Source organism: Myotis yumanensis, unplaced genomic scaffold, assembly GCF_028538775.1.
Source record: "Myotis yumanensis isolate MYYU_CA2020_CCGP unplaced genomic scaffold, mMyoYum1.0.hap1 SCAF_3, whole genome shotgun sequence".
Classification (NCBI taxonomy): domain Eukaryota; kingdom Metazoa; phylum Chordata; class Mammalia; order Chiroptera; family Vespertilionidae; genus Myotis; species Myotis yumanensis.
This window is the reverse complement of record NW_027223754.1, coordinates 95,455,458-95,478,968: the sequence shown is the minus strand read 5'-3', so window position 1 is coordinate 95,478,968 and position 23,511 is coordinate 95,455,458. Positions and strand designations below refer to the sequence as shown.

The following is a 23,511-nucleotide window of genomic DNA, read 5'->3' as shown; positions in this document are numbered from 1 at the left end:
TCGGGGGCAGGCCTGGTGGATGAAGGTAGGTGTATATAAAGGCACAGGGCAAAAGAGGGAGCAAAGTTGAGGGAAGTGCAGGCTGAAATAACCATAGTGGTTTGGGATCCAGTGGTCTGCCCAGCCAATAGGAGATGTGGCCTAGAACTGCTCCTCTTCAATGGGTTTCCTATGAACTGCCATCTTTGAGGCCCTGCCTCTTTGCCTCGTGACACACCAGCACAGGTTTTCATGATTTGGACAAGGAAGTAGAAAAGCTGTGCATTTCAGCATCTGTTCAATTTATCTTCTTTAGAGGCTGGCCTAGGAAACTGCCTCCTTTCAGGCACTTAATAACTCTTTAATCAGGGTGTATTGAATAAATGGATAAATCATGAAATATATTATTTTGTTAAATTGTTTTGTTTTTGTTGATTAGTTTTGTTGATATAGTTCTACTAGGCCAAATGGAAGGGGCCATTGGATGCTGTGACACAGGATACAGCTGGAAGTCAACCTGGCAGAATGAGCAAGAGCCCTGTTTTGTTTGGAGTCAGCAGACATGAATTAGATTCATTTCCACCCTTAATAGGACACGTGTCCTTTGATGCAGATTTCTCTCCCATTGTACCTGTATGGGGATAAATGTCTACTTTAGAGTATGGTAGTAAGGGAAAACATTTTTCTGAAGCCTTAACATAGTACTTGACTTTAGAAATGCTTAGTTCAAACTTTGGATTGTTTCTTGGTCGTCAGATGCTTTCTGCAGGCCTGTATGTCTAAAAATCTAAAATCCTCTGAAAAATGTCTCATATTTGTCTAACAGGTTACAGCCTCAAAAGACTGTCACATATATTGGATCCTTTGATCCTCATGGTAATCTATCTTAATATATAAAAAGCCAGGGACCATCATGACTGAAACAACTGAACGGATGACCGAACAGCAGGTTGCATGGGGCAACAAGGTCAGCAGGGGGCTTAGTGAGGGACGACCAAACGACTGAACAGCAGGTTGAATGGGGCGACCAGGCTGGCAGAGGGGTTAGTGAGGGACGACCAAACGACTGAACAGCAGGCTGCGTGGGGTGACCAGGTTGGCAGGGGGGTTAGTGAGGGACGACCAAATGACTGAACAGCAGTCTGCGTGGGGCAACCAGGCTGGCAGAGGGGGGCAGTTAGGGGTGATCAGGCAGGCAGGCAGGTGAGCAGTTAGGAGCCAGTGGTCCCGGATTGTGAGAGTGATGTCCGACTGCCGGTTTAGGTCCGATCCCGGCAGTCGGACATCCCCTGAGGGGTCCCGGATTGGAGAGGGTGCAGGCTGGGCTGAGGGGACCTCCCCCCCCCGTGCATGAATTTTGTCCATCAGGCCTTTAGTATATATATAAAAGCCTAAGAGACTGTTATGACTAAACAACCGGAACGACTGGTTGACCAGTTGCTATGACGTGCACTGACCACCAAGGGGCAGATGCTCAATGCAGGAGCTGCCCCCTGGTGTTCAGTGTGCTCCCACAGCCAACCTCCCGTGGTCCATCCCCCCGGCTGGTCCCTCCCCCTGGCCAGCAGGCCCTGATCGGCCTGGCCCTGATTGGTCCGGACCTGATTGGCCCTGATTGCCAGCCAGGCCTAGGGACCTCACCCATGTGCAAATTTGTGCACCGGGCCTCTAGTATCATTAATAACGACAGTCATCATTGCTAACACTTACTTAGCACCTCTGGCATGCAAGAAATAGTTTCTATCAATGAACTCTCCGTAACTTGTCCAGGTCACACAGCTAATAAATGGTGTTCTTAAGAACAACAGCCACAATAACAACATCAATAGCCACCATTGATTATGCTTTCATTCTGTTCTAGGTACTTTGTATGTATTATCTCAGTTAATCCTCACCAAGCCCCCAAGGAAATAGGTTCTATTTTTTTCTCTGTGTAGCTGGGTAGTTTCAAAGTGACATTGCTAAGAAATGGGACTTAAAATCCAGATGTTCTAGTTGCCATTTTTCCCTGACAGTTCCCAATAAAACTTAGGCTATTTTTACCCATGTTGGATAAACCAGGACTTTAGAGTGTCCCACCCTATTGATATAAAAACCCAAGATTAAAGGAAAGTTATAGAAAAGAGAAGTGACATATTTCAGTGGCACCTTTCAGTCTCCAGCCCCCAATGTAAGAAATCTTGCATTTTTAAAAGTGAATTTGGATTTTTACAAATAAACTAGAGGCCCACTGCACAAATAAACCAGAGGCCCTCAGCCCAGCCTGCACCCTCTCCAATCTGGGACCCCTCAGGGGATGTCCGACTGCCAGTTTAGGCCTGATCTCACAGGGATCAGGGCCTAAACCAGCAGTCGGACATCCCTCTCACAATCCAGGACTGCTGGCTCCCAACCACTCGCCTGCCTGCCTGCCTGATTGCCCCTAACCACTTCTGCTTGCCAGCCTGATTACCCCCTAACCACTCCCCTGCCAGCCTGATTGATACCTAACTGCTCCCCTGCCAGCCCGATTGCCCCCAACTGCCTACCCCTGCAGGCCTGGTCGCTCCTAACTGTCCTCCCCTGCTGGCCTGATTGCCCACAACTGCCCTCCCCTGCTGGCCATCTTGTGGTGACCATCTTGTGTCAACATGGGGGCGGTCATCTTGTGACCACATGGGGGTGGCCATCTTGTCTGAGGGCATGATGGTCAATTTTCATATTACATCTTTATTATATAGGATTACTGTATTATTTAATGCCTTGAAGAGGTAATAAGATTATATAAAAAATATATATTAGAATGTTTATTCTATTCACCACAGATGAATTAAGTCTGTTATATGCAACCAAATCTCACTTGTTTTCCACAATATAGTCTACCTTGTTTTGTGCTTCTTCCTTCGCTTAATTTCCAAATGTTCATTGAGCACTTTTATATCTAGCACTTATATGCTAGACACTGAAAATACAATGAGTAATAAGGTGTAGTCCCTATTTTAAAGAGCATATAATCTGGTGAGTAAACTGAGACACAAATAAGCATAATTGCTGTGCAACATGATACATACTGTATGTGAATGTAGAAGAGCTATAGAGCCATAGGGAGCAACTCTATTCTCTGTGCTTGGTTATGGACAGCAGGGTTCCAGTTGAGCTGGTTCTGGTAGGGATTCAGTAGGAGATAGGCCCTCCAGATAGAGGAGGGCCTGTTCATGAGGGCAAGATCACAGGTATTCAGGAGAAGCAAAAGTATGGTGGGAGGGCTGAACTGGATGGGCAATGAGAGGAGTGACCAGTGGTGGGACTGGCAGGCCATCCAGTGAGATTATAAAAGGCATAGGGGCAAAACTAAGGAGTTTAGAAGATAATTTGTGCAGACAAATCTACCTATACAGGAAATTTAGGCAAGGCAATACTACTTTTATATTTTCCCTTCAAACTATTCAATTTAGCACATGTATTGGGAGAACAATAGAAGTCAGCACATAAGGTATAGTTTTATTAATTTTTTCTACCCTATAATCTAAAAAAAACTTTGTGATGCAAAAATCATAGTACTTTATTTAATTTTCTTCTTTCTTTGGTAGTGTTTATATGTTTTTTATCTTTTTACCTCTTTTATAAACTTTTCAAGGAGGACCATGTCACTTAGCTTTTCCTTTATTATTAATGAAATACTAGTACACTATAAAGAAATGTAGGAAAAAGGGGAAAAATTTATCCAGAATGCCACAATATGAACCTAGCCATTGATAATATTTTTTATATAAAATAGGTGTATTTTATGAAGTCAAAATCATGCTTTCTAGCTTGTTGTCAATTGCCTTTTCAAGAATATGCTACTGTATTTATCTGCCTTCCTCAGTCATTAGTACAGGATACCAGGAGAGTATTCAGTCCAACCTAGTTGCTCAATTATGGTATGCAATGACTCTGTCAGTTTATTTTTTCTCATATTTTGTGTAAATGCTCATATATATATATATATATATATATACACACACACACACACATATATATATATATCCTCTTTTCCATATTAGTTTAATTCCATATAATTTTTATGTTTGTTTTTTACTTTTAAAAATTAGCACATTAAAAAAATTTTGAGATCATGTCAAGAAAGATAACTTGCAGCATACCTTTCATGGAATGTGATTTTATCTTCTGACCCCAATCCTGTGTCTACACAAGGAGCAAGTTGCATGGTTGGGTAATTACTGGATGATTTTGAGATATGCAAGGGGGGAAAGGAAGGCTATGGCCAAGAAGCTGGAAAAGCAATAAAAGCTGCTTGAGTTCACTAAAAATGAGTCATTCATTTGACAAACTTAAAAATGATATTTTTATTGCCCTGATAATTGGATCTGCTCAGGCAGCTGAAATGACCATCTGGGTTGTGTGTGTCCAGGCTGTGTTCAGGCGCACTCCAGGTGCACTGCTTGGCTAGCAGTTGACACATCAGCCTGCCCAACTCTGCTTCCTTTTGTTATTGTTTGTTTTGTTATTGTTATTGTTTTTCTTGAGCTATTTGGCCCACGGTTCTGGTTCTCTGCTATGGTTTCTTTTTAAGTAGTCAGGTTATTTGCTCTGGGTCTCTGTTACTTTTGGAAGATTCAACCCTAAAGGGGAACTGAACCCTTGTTTCTCTACCTGATAGATGGAGCCTCCAGATAAGTTTTCATTTAAAAAAAGTCTACTCCCATGCTATGCTCTGGCTCTACATTTGTTTCTACATTTTAGATCATTTCTGGGGAATATAAAGAGGTTTGGATTATCTTTTATTGAAATGTCAGATTAGTGCCTCCAATTTCATCACTTGTAAATTATGTTTAGATGTTTTTAAATGAATGCATATTTTTTCTGCTAATATATAATTTGCACTGAACTGGTTTGGGAAACAATGCCAAATGTTATCTGTGTCTGCTTCTTAGTGGAGTTAACTAGTAAGGTCAAAGATCCAAACAGATTGTTTTGCAAGGTATAGTGACACAGGGATACTGGAGCCAACCCACCTGGGTTTGTATCCTCTTACTAGCAGTGTGACCATGGGCAAGTGGCTCAGCTCTCTCTGAGCCTCGGTTTCCCCTCTCTAAAATGGGGATAACAATAGTAACTATCTTCTAGAGTAGTTGAAAGATTAAATGAGTTAACATGCTGAAAATAGTACCTGGCACATAGTGCTTAGCAGGTGTTAATTGTTTTTTTAATCACTATTATTATCCTGTTGGTGATGATTGAATCCATGGAATGGAAGGTTTACATACTCACTGTTTAAATGTAATTCTCTACTGGGTGAAGTAGGTTGGACACTATGGAGGCTTGGGTAGAAAATAAAGACCTGAGAATTCAAAACCAGTAGGAGTTTTGCATATGGTGTGTATGTAGACAAAGTGTTAACTCTAATAAGTTACATTTTTAAATATTACATATTATATACCTATTGTACCTTCTTAAAGATGATTCTTTTTAAAACATAAATACTATTACTAGTATATATATATAAGCAAATAATAAATATTATACAGTAAATATAGAGCATAGTCACTAATTATTATGAATGTTATCTGTTATCTTCTTATCTTTTAGAACTCTTCAACAATAAGTACATTTATTAAGAACCATGGCTTTAAAAGTGCTACTAGAACAAGAGAAAACATTTTTCACCATTGTAGCTTTGCTAGCCTATTTGGTAAGTCAACTCTACTTTCATAAGAATGTGGTGAGCCCTGGTTGGTGTGGCTCAGTTGGTTGAGTGTCGTCCCATGTACCAAAAGGTCGCTGGTTTGATTACAGGTCAGGGCACATGCTCACATTGCAAGTTAGATCTCTGATTGGGGCATGTGCAGGAGCTGATTGATGTTTTGCTCTCTCTCTCTCTCTTCCTCTCCCTCTCTCTCTAAAAATATATATCAATAAATAATAAAAAAAGAGAGTGGTGGAAGAATTCATATACATAGTACCCAAACTGTTTTCTTTGTCTGATTCCATATTTTAAAATTTGCTTTCAAATTGCATTTTATAATTGTTACATTTAATTAATAAATCAAAGATTGCTCCTGAGTCTGGACTTTTGTAACAATTGTCAAAATTATATTTTATTTTTACTTGCAGCCCCATGACAGTTATTACTTTGGGTTTACAGGCATTCCCACAGCACCTAACAAGACCATAGAGTCTGACTTGGAGCCCATGACTCACACAGTTTGTGAAGTATTTAGAATTGATTTTTGAAAGTTCTGTTATTTTAATATAGTTATTTATATTCTAGGTTCCAAAAAGCATTAAGGACAGATGGAGGATTTTCATGATTGAAAGCTTGACACAAAAGATCTATGAAGGTGTTCAAAAGAATTGAAACTTATTTAGTTTGAAGATATAATTATGATCTACAACTATAAAAAGAATTATTTATATTGAAGGCAGTACTCAAAGTCTTCTTGGAAGACAAAATAAGAGGAAATGGGGTCCATTTAGAGTCTGAGATTTAGGCAGATATAAGGAAAGCTTCCTTTCTTTCAGTTGAGGTAGTGAAACATTGGAATGAAGGAGGAGGTTGGGTAATGTCTTTCTCAAAACCATTGCAGTTGCTTTGCAGTGGGAGGGAATCTCTTACCTCTCTCAAATAAAACCAAACTCCTCTAAGATTGGTAGTCAAGAACAGTGAAGAGAGGCAGGAGGAGATTACTAGACCTTTAGCCCCAAATCATGTTGTAGGCCTAAATTCTACCATGAACTCTCTCTTCTGCCTGCTCAGGAGGTTCCGTCTTTGTTTTTATATAAGGAGGCTTGCCGATATCCTTACAGATATTTCTGCTACAAGGTGGAGGTAATTTGTACTGAATAATTGCTCATTATTATAGCCATCAAAAACAATTCAGTGTGTACCTGTGTGTGATAGGCTTTATCCATAATAGCAGTCACTGTTCTCCCAGTACTTCCTAGAGGTTTTTAGCTTTCATTTTGGAAAACAAAATTATAGTCAGGAATGTCATTGAGGACATTTCTGCTAACGATGAAAGGTTGAACTGAATGTTGTCACCAATCTGAAATTCTATTATTTCGGACAATTTTTTCCCCCCACAAAATACTGTTAAGAAAACAGAATAACACAATTTTGTAGGATGATCGTATATAAAGTGAATTTACTGTTTTTAGATAAAATAAGAAAAAAGGCTATATTTTGAAAATTACTTACAACCTACATTTTTGCCAAAATAGATAATCTTTCTATTTAAGTCCTATGCTGTGAACCAAAGTATATCATTAGGTCCTTTTTAAATGGTTAAATGGTAGTCAATAAGCATATAAGTTCATATTTACATAGTACTTTTAATTTGAATCATTCAGAGTGTTTGGCTACCATTGTTATCTTCATCATCAAGAGTTTTACTGATCTCAAGATTGTCAGAAGTTATCGAAAGACAATCTCTAAATAAATGCAGTTCACCTGAAAAGGTTAAAATTTCTACATCAAAACTGAGTGGCAGATATGTGTAAAGGATAATAGCAAAATTCCTATAGCTATACTAATTAATTTCATTTATTTATTTATTCAATTCATTATCCTTGAATATGCTTATATTTCTTGATGATCAAAAATATAGTTTTGGAAATCAGAATTTTTGAGATTACAAAGGACCTTGGGTCTCTGCATGACTGTTCTTTTATAATCCTCCTAAAAAAGAGAGCAGCTCTTAAGGCATTTTCTACCTTGGGTCCTCAGAAATGTATCAGAGGAAGATAGCAGTTGATTCCAAGAAAAAGGGAACCTCATTCAGAGAATACAGAAAAGAATCAAACATATTGATTTATTTGTTCCACTTACCTATTCAAAAAGGTTTTTATTCCTAAAGTGAAAATTAAATTGGCCTCACTCTGACTTAATGTTTACATTCAGTGATTATGGGAATTATCCTGATGATATTGTTTCTTCCTTGCAAAAAATGCAATTAACTTACTTTAATATAATGCTTTGTGAAACATTTTTTTTTCAGGTCTGTAAAGTGATTTGTGAAACAGGGGATTGTAGACAACAAGAATTCAAGGATCGGTTTGGAAATTGTGTTCTCTGCAAGCAGTGTGGACCAGGCATGGAGTTGTCTAAGGTATGGTATGCATGGTATAGTTGTAGATCTGTGTTTTTTAAATGTAGTATTTTTAGCTAAATTCTTTTCATTAATTACTAGTGAAGATGTGGACACCATGGCAGAATTCTTGGTTCATTGTGTCACTTTAGCCAAATAGAACACAAAAGAAGTAGGTTCTAATAACCAGAATTCAATAAATGTCATTGTTTTATATAACTTAGTGTTTATTGTATTTTATTGAAAGACTAGAATTATTAAGATTTATTTGTATTAATTAAAAAGAATTGATAGTCTACTAAACATTTAAAAATAAAGCATTGATAACAGAAAGTGGTAATGCTCACATACTGAGACTTTTCTTTCTTAAAATGAATGTTACCCTCTGAGGATCTCAGAGGAAAGGCGGGGGTGACTGGGTGGGAAGAGATCAACCAAAGAACTTGTATGCATATATACAAGTTATTGGACACAGATAATAGGGTGATGAAGGCCTGGGATGAGGGGTGGGCTAGAAGAGGTCATTGGGGGGGGAGAAAGGGGGCATATGTAATACTTTCAACAATGAAGATTTAAAACAAAACAAGAAAAATAAATAAATTGCAATTATGGAAAAAGAAATGAATGTTACCATTGCTAGTCAAGAAGTAGAGCTCAATGGTCTCTTAAGTAATGATGCTCCAAGAGAGCAGTTCTTTTCCAAACCAGGGTTTTGAACATTTGACAATGCAAGTGTTATCAGTCTTCCCAAGTTGAGTGTATGTTACTCCCAGTGTCATTTTAAAATATATTCATTTTAACCATTATTTGTTAAGAAACACTGTGTGTGTTCTAGCATATTTCTAAGTCATGGATATTCTTGGGGCTCTTCTTTTTTGAGAGCAGGTTCAGAGCTATATATCTATTTGCTTTATTTTCTGACCTTTTGAAGATGTTACTAGTTGTAGAGAATTGATGTATCATTTTTTTGTTGTTCTAAATAAAGCATCAAAGTCTTCCTGTTAGAAAAGGAACAAAAGATTTTTCTTTTTATTTAAAGTTACTTTTAAAAGAGAAGTCCTTTGCCCCTACAGACTGCCATTATTTAAAGTTGAGTGTTGTCATTCATAGATTTTTGATCAATGATCTACAAACAGCAGAACACTAAGATTTATGCATTCCACAGTAATTCCTGGTGCAGGGCCTCTCTCTGGTTGTTGTGTTAGATAAGTGGTGGTTTTCCATATCCTGAGCTTTCCCTTTGGATTGAAACTGGCTTACCTTCACTCCGCCGCTGTGGCTCAGTGATTGAGCGTTGACCTATGAACCAGTTGGTCACCGGTCAGGGCACATGCACGAGTTTGTAGGCTCAATCCCCAGTAGGGGGCATGCAGGAGGCAGCTGATCAATGATTCTCGTCATTGATGTTTCTATCTCTCTTTCTCCTTCCCCCTTCCTCTCTAAAATCAATAAAAATATATTTTTTTAAAAGAAAAAACTGACCTTCAAACTCTGTGTGACATCTACTTAACTACAGCATCTCAGCTGATATATTTTAATCTGTGGATTTTAGTAACATGCATTTTCAAAAAGATTTTGTTCTGTTTATATAAATACTAAAGGCTGAGTGCACGAAATTCATGCATGGGGGTGTGTGTCCCTCAGCACGGCCTGCACCCTCTCCAATCTGGGACCCCTCGGGGAATGTCTGCCGGCATTCGGACATCCCTCTCACAATCTGGGACTGCAGGCTCCTAACCGCTCACCTACCTGCCTGCCTGATCACCCCCTAACCACTCCCCTGCTGGCCTGATTGATGCTTAACTGCTCCCCTGCCTGCCTGATTGTCCCCAACTGCCCTCCCCTGCCAGCCTGTTCATCCCCAACTGCCCTCCCCTGCAGGCCTGGTTGCCCCCACCTGCCTCATGCCGGCCATCTTGTGAGGGTGGCCATCTTGTGGCAGCCATCTTGTGATGATGTCACACGTGACTCCACCTAAGCTTTTATTATATAGGATTCTTTATAGAAGATCTGAATATCTAGGATCAGTAAACAAAGTAGTTAAAAATCAACAGTGCCCATGAGGAAAATAGACTATGATATTTCCACCCCTCAAAAGTTCATTTCCCAAATCTCTGTGAAAATCTAAATGAAACTTTACAGATGCCAAGTTGAGTAAATGATTTCTAAGAAATTGCTCCTTAACCTTCATCCTTTGAACTCAGAGACTATAACCTCAAAATTATTTCTGGAGAATCAAACCAGAGGGTGAAGGTATTATCAGCTCTAATATTTTTTACTAGAGGCCTGATGCACGAAATTCATGCAAGGAGCTCGGCCCTCACAGCCCCAGCTGCCTCGGCCGGCCCTTGCAGCCCTGGCTTTTTCCGGAAGGTCATCTGGACGGTCGTTCTACTGTTTGGTCTAATCAGCATATTAACTCTTTATTATATAGGATTTTAAAAAATCTATCTTCTGCCCTAGCTGGTTTGACTCAGTAGATAGAGCATCCAACTGCAGACTGAAGGGTCCTGGGTTCAGTTCCGGTCAAGGGCACATGCCTGAGTTGCAGGCTCGATTCCCAGTAGGGGGCATGCAGCAGGCAGCCAATGGATGATTCTCTCTCATCATTGATGTTTCTCTCTCTCTCCCTCTCCCTTCCTCTCTGAAATCAATAAAAAAAATATACAAAACAAAGTCAAGGGAAAAATTTAGTCTTTTGATTAAGACTAAACTTTTTATTAATTGTCAGATGACTACATTTATAAATAATGAATTGCTTTTTACCTGGAATGCTAAATATATTATAACTAGAGGCCTGGTGCATGAAATTTGTGCATGGGTGGGGGGGTCCCTCAGCCCGGCCTGCATCCTCTATAATCCAAGAACCTTCAGAGGATGTCTGACTGCCTCTCGCAATCCGGGACTGCTGGTTCCTAACTGCTCACCTGCCTGCCTGCCTGCCTGATCACCCCTAACCCCTCTGCCTGCCTTCCTGATCACCCCTAACCCCTCTGCCTGCCTGCCTGATCACCCTTAACCACCTCTGCCTCACCCTGCACCCGGGACTCGGGCTTCGCTCCCTCTGGCCGGCCGCAGACATCCAGGACCCGGCTGGCTTTACCTAGGCCAGCCGCAGCCACAGGGGACCACGGGGCAGGCAGCTGATGTCCCTCTCCTGGGCCCCTTGCACAGGTGCAGCCACTGGTGCCTGAGACTGTGGGGCGGGCAGCTTGTCCCTCTCCCAGGCTGCAGCCCCAGCTGCTGGTGCGTGGGACCACAGGGCGGGAGGCTTGTCCCTCTCCCAGGCCGCAGCCCCAGCCGCTGGCGCCCAGGACCATGGGGTGGGAAGCTTGTCCCTCTCCCAGGCTGCATCCCCAGCTGCTGGCGCCCGGGACTGCAGGGTGGACAGCTTGTCCCTCTCCTGGGCTGCAGGCGCAGCCACTGGCGCCCGGGACCACGGGGTGTGTGGCTTGTCCCTCTCCTGGGCTGCAGCCTGGATGCTCCCATTCCTCTCTCACAAGCTCATTTGTGCCTGGCTGGTCTCCATTCCTCTCTTGTGAGCTCATTTATACCTGGCTGGTCCCCATTCCTCTCTCCCCAGTGTTGAGTGTCTGAGCCATTACGGCATGACTGTGTGAGGGTGTGATGACCATTTTCATATTAGCTCTTTATTATATAGGACTAGAGGCCCGGTGCACAAAAATTTGTGCACTCGGGGGAGGGGAGGGGGTCCCCCAGCCCGGCCTGTGCCCTCTCGCAGTCTGGGACCCCTCCGGAGATAATGACCTGCTGCCTTAGGCCTGCTCCCGGGTGGCAGAGGGAACGCCCAATCCCTAGGTGCGGCCCCTGGTCAGGCTCAGAGCAGGGCCGATTGGGGAGTTGGGGCGCCGCCCCCTGTCACACTCAAGGCAGGGTCGATGGGGAGGTTGCAGCGCCACCCCCTGTCACGCACAGAGCAGGGCCGATCAGGGGGTTGGGGCGCTGCCCCCTGTCACTCACAGAGTGGGGCCAATCAGGGGGTTGGGGTGCTGCCCCCTGTCACCCACAGAGCAGGGCCGATCAGGGGGTTGGGGCACTGCCCCCTGTCACTCACAGAGTAGGGCCCATCAGGGGGGTTGGGGCTCCGTACCCTGTCACACACAGAGCAGGGTTGATCAGGGGGTTGAGGAGCTCCCCCCTGTCACTCACAGAATAGGGCCAATAGGGGAGTTGGGGCACCGCCCCCTGTCACACACAGAGCAGGGCGGATCAGGGGGTTGGGGCGCTGCATCCTGTCACACTCAGGGCAGGGCCAATGGGGAGGTTATGGCTCTACCCTGTCACACACAGAGCAAGGCCCGTGGAGGGGGGTTGGGGCGCCACCCTCTATCACCCACAGAGCAGGGCCAATCAGGGGGTTGGGGCACTGCCACTGTCACACTCAGGGCAGGGCTGATGGAGAGGTTATGGCTCTACCCTGTCACACACAGAGCAGGGCCCGTGGGTGGGGGGTGGTTGGGGCGCTGCACCCTGTCACACACAGAGCCGCAGGGTGATCAGGGGGTTGGGGAGCTCCCCCCTATCAGGCACAGAGCAGGGCTGATCAGGGGGTTGGGGCGCCTTCCCCTGTCACGAACAGAGCAGGGCAGATAGGGAGGTTGTGGCCCCGCCCCCTGTCACTCACAGAGCCACAGGGCGATCAGGGGGTTGGGGCGCTGCACCCTGTCACACACAGAGCCACAGGGCGATCAGGGGTTTGGAGAGCTCCCCCTATCAGGCACAGAGCAAGGCTGATCAGGGGGTGCAGCACCTTCCCCTGTCACGAACAGAGCAGGGCGGATAGGGAGGTTGTGGCCCCGCCTGCTGTCACACGTAGAGCTGCAGGGCGATCAGGGGGTTTGGGCGCTGCCCCCTGTTACGCTGATCCCAGTGCTGGGAGGCATATTACCCTTTTACTATATAGGATAGAGGCCTGGTCCATGGGTGGGGGCTGGCTGGTTTGCCCTGAACGGTGTCCTGGATCAGGGTGGGGGTCCCCACTGGAGTGCCTGGCCAGTCTGGGTGAGGGGCTGAGGGCCGTTTTCAGGCTGGCGGGTGACTGAAGCTCCCAACTGCTCCTTTTTTTCTTTTTTTTTTTTTCTATTCTGGGCCAGCTTTAGCTCTGAGGCCTAGCTGCTGAAAGCAGGTTTCTGGCCTTTACCTTCTGTATTTGATACAATGTTGCGGTCCGGCTGGCTGAAGCCTGGCTGACTAAAAGCCGGTTTCTAGGTTTTTGTTTAGCTTCTATATTTGCAACATAGTTGCTTAGAGTTGCAGTTGAGAGGCCGGCAAGTCAGGCGGGGAACGTTGGAGTCCGCCATCACTGGAGCTAGCAAGCCTCCCTGTTCGCTTCAGTGCATGACTGCCGGCCGCTATCTTGGCTGACTGTTAATTTGCATAAGGATATGTTGATTAGCCAATGGGAAGGGTAGCGGTCGTACGCTAATTACCATGTTTCTCTTTTATTATTGTAGATAATACATATTATTATTCTACTTCCTATTTAAGACATATTGAACTGTGGCTTGTGTCACCAAGGACTGGATTGTTTATTTCATTTCATTTTAATTAATTAAATTTATGTTTTGCCACATGAAGTTATAGCTGTTGTATTGGACAGCGCTGCTCTAGAATCGTGAACTTTCCTCCAGATGTTCTGACTCAGGACCCACTTTTGAAACAGATAGCTATCCAATTCATGTTCACCTGCTGCACATGTGAGGTGCAGGAACTGCTCCCTGGTCAGCCTCCATCCTCTTCTTCCTCCTTCGAGCCTCTGTGCTGGCCACTGGTTTCAAAGCATCCACTTGTTTCTGTTCCTCCATAGCTCCTGTTTGGTCTTGCCAAGTGGGCGCCATCCCTGTGGCTCCTCATACCTTTGTGTGCCCTCTTGTGCCATCCTGAGCAGTCTCATCCCATTAGCTCTTTTGGTTTCCAGTTCCCTCCCTGAAAGCCCAAGCATCACTTCTTCTTATTTAGGTTCTTTTTAGTAATTCAGCTTAATAAGTAGTTTTTTTATATCTCTGGGAAAACCCGTGACCCATCACCGAGCCATTTGGAGTCTGTTTTGAGGATTTTATCCATTGAGTCATATTTAGTTGTTCTCTCTTCCTCCACAGGGTTTAGTTTTTTAAAGTTTATGGGGATAATTGATAGTGTCTTTTTCCTATTTCTGAGGCAAAAAAATACAAAGTTTTGTTTACATTGCTCCATAAGAAGTACATGCTGGGTGTCTCGAGTAGTGAATATGGGTAGGAGTATTACACAGACATTCTTTCAGCTTATGAGAATAAACACCATTGGTATATGTGAGAGAGAATGAGTTTTGTTTTCCTGAGTGATCACATAGATTTTTACTTCTTACTCTAAAATTTGCTTAGCCATGGCCCCTCCTCCTTACTGAGCATTAATGCCAATAATGTGCTTTTAACATGATTGCCTCCAAGCAGTAAATCAGGACACTCATTTTTGGATAAACTACTTGAAACAGACTTCAAGTCTCTGGCATGATTTTCAAAGTAAGCTTTTCTAACCAATTATTGGGGTGACTTTAGTTAATATGAGAAAATTAATTCTTGTAAACAGCAGCATACTTCTCTCCACACGGGTGCATGTCTAGCTTCATATTTTTAAAGACATCTACTTTTGGGAAAACTATTTTCATCCATATGAAGAAAGTCACACACACAAAAATTAATGCAATTTGCAAGCATAAAAAAGATTCATTTTTGCCACTTAATTGCTATGTTGCTCACTTTATTTATGTTTAATTGTCCTAATCGAACCCTGTGGTGTTTGGCAAATATTAACAAGCTCTAGCTTGTACTTTTCCTTATAAAAGTTCAACTATGGATTTTCATAAACTGAAAGTTGTCAGGAGGGTATGTCTTTGGTGTTGTTTTATGAAAGGAAATTTAAAAAGCTGATTTCTAAACACCAGCCATGTAAATCTAATTTGCCGTTTCCACTTGTATGCCCTAGATTTTCTCCACAAGTAGCTTCTTCTTTGTCCAGACATGAACTTTTAAAGTTCAAAGAACCAAATTTAATAACTTATTGGCTGTACAAATAAATAGAGCTTTAGACCCAAGGCCCCAGAATGTGTTTCCTGGACAATTGATGGTCTGTGAGGATCCTGTGGCCTGAGGAACTGCTCCTCGAAAATGTAGGTGTAGGTGGGCTCCACTTGTGTTTTTGTTCAGTGCTGGATTTGCAGAGGGAGAAAAGGGAGAAGGGGATTTGAGGACTGTTTACTTTGAGTCATTTTGCTACTGCAAAGCCACCGAATGTGGCTTAAAAGTATTGGGCAGAGTGACAGAGCTACTCCTGTTGCCAGCTTGGGTGTAAGCAGCCCAGATGGATCCAGCCCTCTCTTGTCTTGGAACCACCGCAAAAAAGGCTGCTCACACCTCCACCCTCACCCTAGACAGACCCTCACCCTTATTTGCCCCCACCCCCAACTCCACTCCACCAGACTAGGAGGATCTTACCAAGTGGGAGCCATTGCCATAAACTTTACACAGTTTTGCTCCCTGGAATAAAATAAAAATAACTTTAAGAAATACTGCCTTAAACAAAATTCATCCATTCGTTTATTCAGGAAGTACTTATTACTCACCAGCCTGTTGTGTACTATTAAAAAAAAAATCTGCCAAAACCGGTTTGGCTCAGTGGATGGAGCGTCGGCCTGCGGACTGAAGGGTCCCGAGTTCGATTCCGGTCAGGGGCATGTACCTGGGTTGCGGGCACATCCCCAGTAGGAGATGTGCAGGAGGCAGCTGATCGATGTTTCTCTCTCATTGATGTTTCTGACTCTCTATCCTTCTCCCTTCCTCTCTGTAAAAAATCAATAAAATATATTAAAAAAAAAATCTGTGATGAAAATGGTAAGGCCGACTTTATTCAGGACCTTCGCAGTAGATATAGGGACCAGTGCAATGGGATTTTACAGTAGGGAGAGAGATTGGGCTTGACTCCAAATACAGCATGGGCAAGGGGGAATTATAACCAAGGAGCAGGGTGAGGGTCAGTGGATAGAAAATTACTAAGAGGAAACATAAGGAGTAAGGGGGTTTCTGGCTAAAGCCGACCTAACATGGTGTTCAGGCATCACCTTGGGGATGATGGAGGATAAGGAACTCTATCAGATATTGAGGGTGGGGCTCCTGGTTAAACTGACTTAGTGAAGGTCTTGCCAAAACTGGATTTTGCAAGGGCGTGCACAGATGGGCCTAGGAGAAGCTTTAGGAACCTACTAAAGTTTGATCAAGCAAAGAATCCTTGTCAGTACCAGGTGCTATGATAAGCTCTTGGGAAAGAGTGGTAAAGGAGATGTCAAGTACAAAGAATTGTTAACTTATTGCATGATTTTCAGAACTAGGAACCCTACAACAATGTTGTTTTTTTAATTGTATTTTTAAAAATTTGTGTATCTATTTTCCCACCTCAAAGTTTATTAGTAAAAAGATTTTCTCAGGGATTCAGGGAAGGTATTTCCTTCAGTTTTTTAAGGTGCCAGGTGCCTGAATATAGTCTTTATTTATTCAGAAATAAAGACTATAGGATTATTTTAAAGCCCAAGTACATACCTACAATTGATATTAATGGAAGACCATGTTCTAAAAAAATAAAACACACATATCTTATTCTGAAGCCCAGGCCATTGTCTGACTTACTCTTCCCTACCGTCTTTATCCTTCCTCACCAAACACACACACACACACACACACACACACACACACACACACCACAGAGTCCTTCTCATGAAATAATGAGAAGGAGAACCCTAGTGCAACTGGGAAAGTCTCAAAAAGAGGAACAGAGGTTAAAGCAATAAAAGCAAGTTTTATTCAGGAACTATTGCCATAGGGGAAAAGAGACCTCAGATAGAACTAGGCTCAATACCAATACAACATAGACAAGTGGGGGTTTATAACCAAGGAGCAGAGTCAGTATGGGACATTACTAAGAGGAAACATCAGAGTAGGGGGGATTCTGGCTAAACAGACTTAACAGGATTGTTACTGAAGGCAGGCCCAAGTGATCAGATATCTTCTGAGGGACGGTGGTTGAGGAAATTTTATCAGATATTGAGGATAAGCAGTATGAGGCGGGCAGGGTGGTGGTATAGATTGAAGCTAAACTTACTTGACAGGATTTTTGGACAACTGGGCTCTTAAGGACAAAGCCTAAGAACAAGGCCTTGTTGAAAATGGCTCAGAGGAGCTTGTAGAGTTTAGTCAAGGAGATAGTTTGTCAAAAGGCTAAGCTTGAACACAGCATGACTAGCCTACCCTCTCCTTTCAGTAATCTGTTTTATTTTACCAAAAACTCCCTTTTCTTCTATTCCCAAGTGTAATATATTAGCTGGCCACAGAAAATAATATGCCTAAGGAAATTGCCCCTTTCTATTCAAAAGTAATGAGAGAAAATATGCCAAAGATTTGATACTGTTTTTATTAAATGCACAGTTAGATCAGTGATGTGCACTGGTGAAATTCACCAAACGTGTTGCCCTCTATGTTCCAACCCTTGAGACACCGTGATGGTTAAGGACATCTGCAGAGTTGAAGAAGCTGCCGCCATACGATGGAACATCTCCATATGCTGGTCTGAGGGACTCTCCAAGATGCTTTGAGTGGGGGCAATAATAAAATTAGTTGCAGAACAGTGGTGCATATGGAGAATATTTCTGGCAGGTTATCCCAAAACCTGATAACAGTGTTTGCCTGTATGGAGGGAGTAGGAACTCAGAGACTAGAGATGGGAAGGAATGTGTTTTTGTTTTTTGAGAAAAATCTTGTATGTTATAGTAATTTTACAATATAAGAGGTTATAAAAAGAGAAGGAAAAAGAAATGGTCTCTAGTCTCCTTTCTTATTTTCCTTTGTAGTTATTTATTGAACTTAATGGGAAGATTTCAAGGTATTTTAATCACCTAGTTTTACTGAATGAAATAAAAACATCAAAGTAGACATTTATAATATGTCTAAATTTAAAATTTAAATTTAAAATTTACAGTTGACTCTTGAACACAGGGATTAGGGGCACTGATCGCCCTGAGCAGACCTCCAAATTCACAGATTCCTAATCTCAGATAGAAAATACATATTGTGCTGTATAATGTATAGCCTGGATTTCAAATAATTACAGCATCTCTGTGTTCCTAGTGCTCTATAAATAGCACAGTTCATTCTAAAAGTGATTACTGCCCTGTACACTATACTGTAATTACATTTCTTGGAAATAACTTCTCTAAATTTTCAATTAATTTAATGTTTGTGGTTAATTTAACATGTAGCTTGTCATTTCATAACTGTAAGCTATTTAATTTTTAAAAGTTTTAAAATAATAGGCTGGTTTTCTAATCTTTTTTAAATTGGCAAATAATTTAGAGAAAATATATTTAAATAACATTTCCCCAAATAATCTCTATGCAAGTTCCCAGGAGACTATATGATTTATAGTTCATGCTCAGTACATTGTGGCATTGTTTGTGGGAGTAATTGATACAAAGCCTTATTCAACCCCTCACCTAACCATAAAGATTATTATTATTGTCATCAAAACATAAACTCTAAGCAAAAATAATAAGTTAATACCCAGATAATGAAGGCAAACTATGATGCATGGGAAGCATTTCTTTCTGTATATGATTTTGGGCCAGTGTAGAATAGACCCCCAATTTTTTTTCATGACATCCTTATTCTACAAAATACAATGACATGTAAATGACACAAAGTGATCTATGGCAAAAATGCATCGGTTAAAATAGTTCTTGTGTACAATGTAAACTCTAGGATACAGTCAGGATTCAAAAAATAAGAACAAAGTTCTCCCCAACACTAAAATTTCTGATCTTTTTCAAAAGAGATGAGAAATCAAAACACCCATTTATATTTGTTCAAGTTCATTTCTATTTGGATCAATTAATCTAGTTTCTTAGGACTGGAGAAAGAAAGTGAATCCTTGGAGACAATGACACTCAGCAAGAACAGGAAATGACAGTTGACTTCCTGCCAGGGGTGTGAAAACAGCAGAACTGTTCACATACACACAGGGATCCCTAGTTTTTTGTATTACAGCACATTGCAGCAGTTGGCTCAACCAGATAAAGTTAAATTATATTCTAACTAAAAGCCCAGTGCACAAATTCATGCACAGGTGGGGTCCCTTAGCCTGGCCAGCGATCAAGGTGATTAGGGCCAGCCAACGGGGGAGGGGGTAGGGGGGTGGGAGGGACTGCAGGACATTGGCTGTGGGAGCGCACTGACCACCAGGGGGCAGTTCCTGCGTTGAGCGTCTGCCCCCTGGTGGTCAGTGTGTGTCATAGTGACCGGGCGACCAGTCATTTGGTTGACCAGTCGTAAGGCTCACTTAAGCTTTTATATATATACAGATTACTATTCTTTAAAAGGCAGGCAATTGCGATTCATTTTAGAAAAAAAATTTATTTAGTAAAAATGTTTTAAATGGAAAGCAATGTTTTAAGTAACCTTGAAAATATTGGAGTCTGAAGATTCCCTGTTCCCAGTGATTATACGTTAATCAGGAAAGTTGGTTTATTGGGATGTAGAAAACCCAAAATAATAATTGCCATAGGTATCATGTATTTGACGAATGCCCACTCTGTGCTTCATTTACAGTTTAGAGGCTTAATAGGTTTTCTTGCTTATTCCTCAAAACAACTTTGTAGGGCAGGTATTATTATCTCCATGTCTCTGAGGATCAGAGAGTTTCCAAAATAACTCAGCTGACAAGTGGCAGAGTTGGCATTTAAACTCACGTGACTTTAGCTTCAATGAAGGAAAATACACACTTTCCCTCCTCTATCAACCTGGCTTGAAAAACAAAATGTCAGACTTTACTCCCAGTTAATATACCTCTTCTGTCTCTTTTTCCTTTCTCTCCCTTTGTTTTCCCTTTTACTCTCCCTTTTCTCTTTTCTTGTCTTTGTTGTGTTTTAACTTGTATATGGGACCCTTACCATCCAAGCTGCCTGGATCAAATCATGATTTTGAAACATTGTCTTTGTGTGAACCTTTGAAGTGGAGATGCTGAGCCTGTGAATGGGGAGGTCCCCACTGTCCAGGGGTTGTCCAGGGGTTACGTGCTTGCCTTGATCTTAGGAGATGGGGTGGAGCCTCCCTTCTATACTTAAAGAAAGCCTTTGGGTTAGCTGAGCTTTCTCAACAACTAAAGTTCTCAGCACAAACACACTTCTCTCCCCAGGCAGATCCATACTGCCCAGGGACAGAGCACAAAAAAAAAAAAAAAAAAAAGTATTGGCCTCTCCACAAAGACCTAGTACATGACCCAAGAAATTCTTTGTGAATTTCTTTATATATCTTAATTTTTTTTAAATTACTAGAGTAATGGATGCTTTTTGCAAAAAAAATACCTAAATTATTACAGAATTATAAAAATTGAGAGTAACTCAATTCCTCTAATTCCTGTTAATGGTTTTAAAGAAATTCTAATTTGTGAATTAGTTCTTCAAATCAAGTGGTTGGGTTTTTTCCTCCTTCCTGTCTGTGCTTTGGTTTAGAACAATTGTGTAGCTAGAGCACTCAGAATTAAGAAGGTGGTTAGCCTTTTGCTTTTTTATCACCTCTGTCTTTGTTTTGCATGTTCAAGGTATACATTTGAAAGACAGGCAGAGTAAACAAAAGGAGGGAAGGTGTCACTCCTCCAAAATGTAAATGAGTTCATTAGTAAAAAAAATCTAGATTGGACTGTTATTATTAATATTTTTTATTGAGTAGTTTATTGACTACAGGTTATACTGTCCTTCGTGTTGGTTTTGATTTAATTTTTGGCTAGTAAATATTGCCTAGATAACTGTGTATATAAATATGGATGAAGGAATTAAAATATATAAATTCTATTAAAAGTGAGAATTTTGAACTAGCTAGGATTTGCATTCTGGCATCTGTAGTTTACATCTGAGGAGGCTGAGTCTGAGGGATTTTGTCAGAGCCCTGCCTCCCTCTGTGCATACAGTCTTGTGTGTGGATTTGATTGGCATGCTCTTGCATACACGTTCTTCTTGTATGTAGTCCTCAGGCTGCTGACTTTTTTTTTTAAATGACAATGTTCTATAGCAACCATCATAAAGTATAGATAACCAGTGTTAACATTTGGTATGTAATCTTTCAGACATCTTCCTATGTATATCTCAGATAAACTACCTGGCCGACCCTAGTGTTATGAAGTCTAACTCTGGAATTAAACTGTGTAGATTCAAATCCTGGTTCTAACATTAGCTATGTCACCTTGGTTAAGGTACATACCTTCTGGGAAGCTCCATAATTAGATCCATGAAATGGGATAATGATAGTGCTTATTTCATTGGGGAGGAGTATGAATTAATGAGAAAATATGTATAAAGTTCTTGGAATAGAATAAGCACCCAATAAATGTTAGTACTCAAATGTTAGTACTCAAGAAATGGGATCATACTTCTAATTCTGTATGATAGCTTATTTTTTGAACAATCACAAGCACACATCTGCCTCATTCTTTTTATGGTTGCATTATACTGGTAATTACATTAGGTGATCTGCTGTAATTTATTTAGTTCCCAAACATGTGGAAAGGATCATAATGTGGGTCAAAGAGCCATTTGTTTTGCCCAAGCTTGGAAAAGAGTACGGTGTTCTGACATCCAAGTCCAGAGACACTTATGACCTTTAGTACCACACAGTTTTATCCAAACAAGAATGTAGTGTTTTTTAGAGAAATATGTAAGAATCTTCCTACTATCAGACAGTGTTAAGCTGCTGAACATTTTAGAGTGCTCTCTACTGGGTAGACTTCTAGACTTGTGAACTTATGAAATTTCGTATTATGAGTTATCCTCATTTTCTAAAATACCATTGTTGATATCAAAGTATTTGTTTTCTGCCTTGATAAGTGAATATTGAATATTCACTGACTTTTATCTGAATATTTCCCTGACTTTAGTTTCTGAACATTCACAAGACTGGCTTAATTAGAAAAGGGGAAAGTGCCATAATTCTGCCATAACCTGCAATAATGCAGCAGTGGGGGTCCTGGAGAACCATTATTATTCAAATGATCGTGGTTTCTTGAATAAAGTGGACGACTAAGTGTACCTCTCATAGTAAGAGAGATGATTAGCAGTGGGAGACACATTTGAACTTGCTTAGAGAGCTGCCTTTGTCTCTAGGAGGGCTGGCACTCAGTAATCACTAGAACAGGTCTTCGTTTCATCCCAGCCTCTTTCCTTTTTCATGCTTGCAGTGTTTGAATAGCTTTCTATTGCCTGTTAATCCCCACAGGAATGTGGCTTTGGCTACGGGGAGGATGCTCAGTGTGTGACTTGCCGGCTGCACAGGTTCAAAGAGGACTGGGGCTTTCAGAAATGCAAGCCGTGCCTGGACTGTGCGGTGGTGAACCGCTTCCAGAAAGCAAACTGTTCTGTCACCAGTGATGCTGTCTGCGGGGACTGCTTGCCAGGGTAGGTTGGATGATTTTTTTCCCCCTTGTAGTTATTCTGTTGTTTTTTTTTTGTTTTTTTTTTTAAACAGGCATTTTTCATTTCCTTTTCCAAATGTGAATGCACAGTGATATTAACCTGAACACATTTGTTGAGTATTCATGAGTTTGCATCTCAACAGTCACCACTAGATTCTTGGTGCCGGTGCCATGGACTGTGACAGGTGCTTGTTATAAATAAAATGAGTAAGCATACTAACAAAGAAATAATGTCACAAAATTCTAAAAAGTTCCTATAATAAAAGCCTAATATGCTAAGTGTCTGACTGTTCGACTGTTCGACCAGTCACTATGACGCTATGACACGCACTGACCACCAGGGGGCAGATGCTCTGACCGGTAGGTTAGCTTGCTGCTGGGGTCCAGCCAATGAGGACTGGGCGAGATGCGCCAGACACACCCTGTAGCCCTCCTACGGTCCCTCCCCGGTCCTGATCGTGCACTGGTGGGGTCCCTCGACCTGGCCTGCACCCTCTCAGAATCTGGGACCCCTCGGGGGATGTCAGAGAGCCGGTTTCGGCTTGATCCCTGCAGGGCAGGCCAAGGTACCCCACTGGTGCACGAATCCATGAACCAAGCCTCTAGTATATCAATAATAAAGAAAACATGAACAAATGGGCCAAAGAATGAACAGGCAATTCACAAAAGAGGAAACACATATGTTCATCCTCATTGGGGATCCGAGAAATGCAAATCGTGACCATTCACTCATTTCAACAGATACAGTGGAACTTGGTTTCTCCAACTTAATTCTTCCTGGAAGGTTGTTAGAGAAGCAATTTGTTCAAAAACCAACTCGTTCTTTTGTATTAGAAATAATGTAAATTGAATTAATCCATTCCAGACCCCCAAATGATTCCCTGTTTTAACCTTTATGTATATACAGTACATGTCTAATGTGCTGTTTAATTTATGAATAAATACTCTTAAATTTCTTGAACCA

At 41.6% G+C, this 23,511-nt stretch overlaps 1 protein-coding gene across 3 annotated transcripts in view; it reads left to right on the top strand.

Moving 5' to 3' along the window:
• TNFRSF19 (TNF receptor superfamily member 19) overlaps window positions 1-23,511 on the top strand; it is a 121,433-nt gene that overhangs the window by 24,211 nt on the left and 73,711 nt on the right. For 2 of the 3 annotated variants that reach the window (XM_070407490.1, XM_070407489.1), the window contains exons 2-4: window positions 5,551-5,653; window positions 7,959-8,069; window positions 22,352-22,530. In XM_070407490.1, the coding sequence (XP_070263591.1) occupies window positions 5,585-5,653; window positions 7,959-8,069; window positions 22,352-22,530 (359 nt within the window). In that variant the 5' untranslated portion in view covers window positions 5,551-5,584. Of the gene's footprint in view, window positions 1-5,550; window positions 5,654-7,958; window positions 8,070-22,351; window positions 22,531-23,511 lie in introns of those variants that run through there. The other variant, XM_070407491.1, reaches the window with a different exon arrangement.